This window comes from Hordeum vulgare, chromosome 6H (genome assembly GCF_904849725.1).
Source record: "Hordeum vulgare subsp. vulgare chromosome 6H, MorexV3_pseudomolecules_assembly, whole genome shotgun sequence".
Taxonomy (NCBI): domain Eukaryota; kingdom Viridiplantae; phylum Streptophyta; class Magnoliopsida; order Poales; family Poaceae; genus Hordeum; species Hordeum vulgare.
The window spans coordinates 80321888-80328615 of NC_058523.1; the positions used below are offsets into that span (position 1 = coordinate 80321888).

The 6728-nt window shown below is 43.9% G+C and overlaps 1 protein-coding gene across 1 annotated transcript; it reads right to left on the bottom strand.

The window, feature by feature from the left end:
- Nucleotides 1-1392: 1392 nt before the first annotated feature.
- LOC123403959 (peptidyl-prolyl cis-trans isomerase FKBP43-like) lies at nucleotides 1393-4117 on the bottom strand. The gene is made up of 7 exons (XM_045097863.1): nucleotides 4051-4117; nucleotides 3875-3948; nucleotides 3384-3634; nucleotides 2952-3271; nucleotides 2316-2586; nucleotides 2038-2218; nucleotides 1393-1788 (listed from the first exon to the last, which is right to left on the bottom strand). Exons 1-6 carry the CDS (start codon nucleotides 4076-4078, stop codon nucleotides 2050-2052), a joined length of 1113 nt encoding a protein of 370 aa, XP_044953798.1. The 5' UTR covers nucleotides 4079-4117; the 3' UTR covers nucleotides 1393-1788; nucleotides 2038-2049.
- Nucleotides 4118-6728: the final 2611 nt, after the last annotated feature.

Here is a 6728-nt window from a genome sequence, read left to right on the forward strand (position 1 = left end):
TTATTCTCATATTTGAAAAATTGTTCATGAAAGATCTAATGTATGTAGTTAAACATTAATGCTTCTAAGTCTTTGTGAAAATATACCCGTGTGATTTTTGAAGAATTAACTGTTGGATGGATCGGATTATTATTTTATGTTTTCTAAAAAAATTCTTGAAATTAAGAATAATCCTTTGAGTTACCAAGATTTTTGACAACCATGATTTTTTTTTTGAAAATGTAAAGATTGCTTCAACTTGTGAATAAATTTAAAAGAAGAAACATTTTCTTGCATTTGTGCATAAATTTTCAAAATCAAGCGATGATGTGTGAACATAATGTGGTCATCATCATTGAAGATTATGTTTTTTTTTCATTGCAACGCACGGGCCATTTTGCTAGTATAAATAAAACAAACTCGGCATCGTGTGTTTGCCGATCCGAACTTCAGATCGATGGTATTATGGTTCATGGATTGCGTCGATGACGACTCCATCGGGTGTATCTCTCCTTCTTCTGCTCTGTTTTCGTTCCTGTGGCGTTGCCTTCGACGTCATGGTGAAGAAGGGAGGTTTTGTCTTTCAGGAGTATGCGCAGACGGTTGTCTACACAAGTGACAGCTGGAAGGTGGTGCATCTTGTTCTGGCTTTGTGGTTGGTGAATGGCAGTTCTGATTTCCTCCTCCGACGTTGTCGTCATGCGGGGGTGTCGGGTCTGAAGTTCGATGGCGTGTGTGGAGACATGTTGCCCCCGTCTGATTCTTTCAACGGCAATCGTTTTGCTTCTCGTAAATAACTTTCGAGGTACGTAAAGCTGCAGATCAACGATGGAGCTGCATGAAGTTTGGATGAAGAGGTGATCTGTTATTTTTCTTTTGGTGGCCGCTTTGATGGTGCCGAAGGAAAGGGACAAGCGATGGTATTTTGCATATGATTATTCTATCTTTTCAGTCTTGTAAACTCGGTGTTTACGTGCCTTGTAACTTGTTTTTGTTTTATAATTGAGACACGTATTTCGATGTAAAAAAATCCTTCGGCATGGGCCCGTAAAAAAAGAATCCTTCGGCATGGTACATAATTGCTTCCGTGAAGACAACATTGTTTTTTAGAAAAGTTCATGGATTTTTCGAAATTTTAAAAAAAGTTCATAAAATTGAAAAAAGTTCATGAATTTGAGAAAAGTTCACGAGTATGTAAAAGTTCATGGATTTCGCAAAACAAAAAAGCACAAGAATGCTTAGCAGACATTGTTTAATTGATGGGGAAAAGATAGAGTTTCATGCAAAGTAGTCTATGAAATTAAACTTCGTGTGATTTGCAATCATACAAATCAATCAAATTACATTTTTTAATTTATTTTTTAGAAAAGGAGGATGACCACCGGCCTCTGTATCAGGGAGTTGCATGCGGCCATTTTATTGATTGACAAATTACATAACAAAAGCTTCGGACCAAGGAAGCCCCAATATTCAAATGAAAAAGGCCATGAACAGGCGACGAATCTATTTATAACACGAGAACAAAGTACTTTTTCTGCTAATAACTGAAATGCTCATCAAATCAATCTTTGACGCTCTTCACCTATAATTTATTAAGGTTTGCTACAGAGAATATTCTGTAGAAGAAATCATAGACTAAGCAACGTGCTGGAACAAACTATTCATACTCCATCTCTGTCTCAGACAAAAATCCACCCCCAGTGTTGCATCCTTGGCATGATAAAATAGTAGCAAAGTCCATCGGACTTTCACCAACTCAACTTCGTAGGTGATTGTTGAATTTCTTGGTCAATCATGTAGAAATTCCCCCTGCATTAGAACGAACAACTTTTCCATCATGACTGATATAGACCTTACAAGTAATAAAGTGGTATTCATTACGTTTCTTCTTTGGGGGTATATACATTAAGTACTGAATGCATACTATAATCGGTAAGCATTGTTCATATTATTATTTTTCCTTATCTTTTTGCTGATTGCAAAGGAGAGCTTGGCCAAGTACATTAGATACAAAATGCACAAATATTGCATTCATGAACTGCTTAAGCTCGGGGTTACCTTCTTGCCATCTCAAGAAAACCTCTGCATCTCTTTGTTTCCTGCAGGCAGATCTTCTATGATCAGCCCAGCTTCCAAAGTTCTTGTATTGTTGGAATTGTTTTCATATTCCGGCTCTAGTAGGGATTTCTTTTCAGGTTCTGGTTCTCGGATCGATGATCCATTGACCTCTGTTACTTTCCTGCCCATGTCATGTAAGAAGGTACATATCAGTATTCAGTAAACACAATGCAAACAAGTACCCAACTAATTAATAAGTAAAGGAAACACATATATACATCGGCGATGCCAAATCCTGATTGATTGCATCATTTTTCCTTTTCCTGGCACCATTAATTTCTTTCTTGGTCTCATCATTTGACGTAACATTTTCATCAGAAACTTTGACGTTGCTGTTCTTAGGCAAAGAAACATGCATGTTCATGCTTTTTTCTTCATTTTGGGCTACAGAATCTTTGTCTTCACTGCCACTATTAAACATTTGACTCACAGCAGGCTTGTATGGAGAACTATCAATATTGACATCGAGGCTGTCAACTTGGTGCTTCTCTACAAAAGGACAGGTAATTAGAGTTTCTACAGAAGATAGAAGAAATAAACCGGTGAAACCATTGTTCATTACATACTGTCATCTATAGTCTAATGGTGACAATATATGTCGTGCAAAACAAATAATATTTAAGAACAACAAAAAAACAAGCACTCTCTCCGGTTCAAGACAAGTAACTGGAACCGGAGGGAGTACAAGATAAATTACTTGCGAAAGAAATAATATTTAAGTTATGAACTAGAAAGGTGTTATGATTCCAGTCCAAAATTCATAAACATCATTAATTAAGTTTCATTACAAGAAGATCCAACTAAAAATGTGAGAGCAGAGATTGAAGGACATAATAATTCATCCAATTGTGTACCTTGTCTGCGATCAGGGGTGGAGTACATATGACCATCATCCATAGACTCAGAAAGAAGATGGTTGTTATCGGGTATTTCGACGTCACCATCATCAAGAAGGTCAGATTCCAAACTGTCCTCGCTCACGTCCTCGCTGACATGATGATACTCCCAGTCGCTATCATACTCTTCTCCAGCATCCCCTCCATCTCCATGAGATTCACTAGTTTCCCTATCATCACTTTCATGCTCTGCTCCAACATCCCCTCCATCTCCATGGGATTCACTAGTTTCCCTATCACTCTCATGCTCTGCTCCAACATCCTCTCCGTGAGATTCTCTGGTTACAGCAGGGTTAAGAGGGAACTCTTCTAATTCCATAAGTAACACCACACAAAAGATGGAACGAAGAGTAAACAAGTAAGATGAAGCCAATTTTCGAGAAAGGATACGGCGCAACCTCCGGGTATCTTATAAGGCAGTTGCAGCCCCTGAGGTAATATCCTGAGAGATGAACAGAAGCCGCACCAAGCACCGAGAAGTGAACCTCGTGGTTTTCTTCATACTCCAGGTCAAGATGGCACATCTCGACAAATCCAGGGTTGAGGCTACAGATGATGACCGGCGCACCGTTACCGATTACGCACTGCACCATGGCCCTTTCAGCAGTTTTGTTGTTGTTGTTGTTGTTCACTAGTACAGCCTAGAAACCATCAAATCAAAGTAATGGTAAAAAAAAAGAGGAAACATTTATTTAGACCTAAGTATGCACACAAATACCACTCCCTTCGTCCCATAATAATAATAATAATATAATATAAGAATGTTTTTTAAGTACTCCCTTTGTAAAGAAATATACGAGTGTTTAGATCACTAAAGTAATGATCTAAACTTTCTTCTATTTCTGTATAGAGGGAGTAGAATTTATGGAGATGATTGTAACCTTTGTAATGCAGAGGCGGCCGAGTGATGGTGGGTGGCGGTGCACGTAGGGTTCCCCGGGCCTTAATTCCACGCCTGCACAAATCAACCGCATATAGGCATTGGCATAGCAGATCAAGTGAGTAAGAGGCAAGCAACGCCGAGACAGCGTTCAGGCAAGAGGCAAATGTAGCTTACCCCAGAAGGAGAAGGACGACGACGACATGGCTAGCGAGCTAGGTATTCGCAGGGGTTCACGGATGGACGAGAATATGATGGATGTCATTTTCTGGTGCTGCCCTAATATATATATAAAGAGTGTTTGTGCTTGCTTGATTAAGGGGCTGCCTTCCAAACTTGTGTGATCCGCCTAATTAATCACTGTCCAAATCTTAGATCCCCTTTGCCGCTGATTATTCTCTTTTGTTTTGATGATGATTGATTTTGATTGATTGATTGATACTTTGTCACATCTGCATTCCACTCATGGGGTGGACAGATGTGTCTATGTGTAAGAGCAACTCTAGCAGATTCCGCATCCGCTCCCGATCCGTAAAATAACCGTCAAAATGCGGGTCGGGGCGGAAAAGGCTGCTCGATCAGACCCCGCATCCCGTCCCGACCCGCAAAATTTTTTGGGGGCACGACAAATTACCTTAACCTGGAAAAGCGCGGGTTTCCCTCTCGCGGCTGCGGTGCCCTGCATCACAGAGAAGCAGTTGGCGGGAGGGACATTTCAGCCCGCGCTATTTTCCCCCTCCTTCTGCCGCCGCCCCGCCCTTGCTTTCGCCCGCCCGCCGCCGGCGATTTCGACCATATCTGCAGGCGAGCCGCTGCACCGCCCCTCCAGATCCGGCGAGAAGAGCCCCCCCCCCCGCCGCCTCCGGGGATCGACCACCGCCTCGTCGCCGCCCGGGATCACGCGCCGTCGGTTAGTCCCTTTTTTGTGATTTTTGCGAGCTGCGCGAGAAGATGGAGTTGACCACGTGCGAGAAGTTCCTACTATCCGATTCGTCCGATTCGGACAGCTCGGATGTTGAGACCATGCTTGCGGAGACTATTTCGCGGAGAATCCTACATATCCTCCGCACCTCTTCCGGAGAAGGTACCGAATGCGCCGATCCCTCTTTGTGAAAATTGTTCAAGCTTGCGAGGCAAATTGCCGGTATTTTACTCAAAGAAGGAATGCCACGGGCTTAAAGGGATTTAGTGCATGTCAAAAAATCTCCGCACCTATGCGGGTGATTGCATATGGCGTTCCAGCTGACTATGCCAATGAGTATCTTCGCATTGGTGAAGATACCACAATTGAGTCTGTGCATAGATTTGCGAAAGTAATCATCCGTGTCTTCGGTCCTGAGTATCTTCGGGCACCCAATGAAGATGACACAAAGAAATTGATGGCATCTAATGAGAGGAGAGGTTGGCCTGACATCCTAGGTAGCATTGATTGTATGCATTGGAATTGGAAAAATTGCCCCAAGGCTTGGCAAGGAATGTATTGTGGCAAGTCTCGTGATGCAACAATTGTGCTAGAGGCCGTAGCATCCGAGGATTTATGGATTTGGCATTGCTTTTTTGGTATGCCGGGCACTCTGAATGATATCAATGTGTTGCAACGTTCTCATTTGTTTGCTAGGCTTGCTAGTGGTGATGCTCCTGCTTGCAACTACACTATCAATGGGCATGAATGCACAAAGGGATATTATCTTGCAAATGGTATATACCCTCCTTGGTGCATGTCGTGGGTATAAGTCTGACAGTAGATGTGTAGGGTATGAAAGGATGGGCAGAGCCTTAGCTACGGTGAGGTTGTATGAGTTTAGGCCCCTCCACGGTGGAGGTAAAAGCCCTACGTCTCAGTGCTCTTGGGAGCTTGTTGTCGAGTGGAATATGGATTACAGTGAATTCCTAACCCCTGCACCAGTGGGGAAGGGCGGCTTATATAGAGTGCGCTGCCCTTCACAACGGTTCGGTGCACAGGGGTGGAGTAGTGGCGAATAAATGCCTACGTTACAGGTAACGTATGTCTTAAATGCTAATAAAGGTACGTGGAAACGTATGACCATTGCCCTCCAGGGGGTTACGGTGTACAGAGTGGAATCTAGTCGGTAAGTTTGATACGCTCCGAATGCTCATCTCCGACTGGATGATGGAGGATTCGTCACCGACTGGATGATGGGAAGTCCTTAATTCAGTCGGAACTGACTAAGGGCCTTATCCCTTATGAAGGGTAGTCCTTGGGTAGGACCCATGGGGCAGGCCTATGACCCTACCCTAGGACTATAACCCCGTCATTAGTCCCCGAATGGATTGGGGTTGGAACGACGAAGCGATGCTTGGAGCACGTATCCGACTGGTATGGATGCGACTTTGGCGTTGTTTGCCTCGATCCATTTTATCCTCTTGACCAGTGATCCGAGTGGATGTATCTATGAAACGAACCGTCAGGGACCGAGTGCTTCCGTGGAATCTTTTGACGTGACCAGTCAACTGACAGCGGCGGATTTTCTGGGATCCTCAAATTTCGGTTGCCGCGCGCTCAGCGGGGATGACGACATCGTAATCGAGTAGTATCTGCAGCCTCGATTTCCGCGCCTTCATCTCCTCCACTAATATCGCAGCGACCGGTCGGGGGATAAGATTTCGGGGCCACCTGCTAGTGACCCAGTCGGAACCTTATTTAAACCTCTCCAGCGAGGGTTTTTCGTTGCACTCGCCTGACATCTCGCACTTGCCCCGCTTCTCTCGTGACCTCCTGTGCATCCCGAGCTCCTTCCTTCCCTTCCTCCTCCGCGGATCTGTAGCTTCCGCCATGACGAAGGGGCAGACGAGCAAGCTCGAGGCGCGGAAGAAGAAGAAGGCGACGGCTCCTG

Coding starts and splice junctions, on each gene's coding strand:
- LOC123403959 (XM_045097863.1), bottom strand. CDS start 4,078: ATGTCGTCGTCGTCCTTCTCCTTCTGGG. Junction 3,635..3,874: donor GCCGCCTCTGCATTACAAAG/GTTACAATCATC, acceptor GATGGTTTCTAG/GCTGTACTAGTGAACAACAA. Junction 2,219..2,315: donor CAGGATTTGGCATCGCCGAT/GTATATATGTGT, acceptor TGACATGGGCAG/GAAAGTAACAGAGGTCAATG.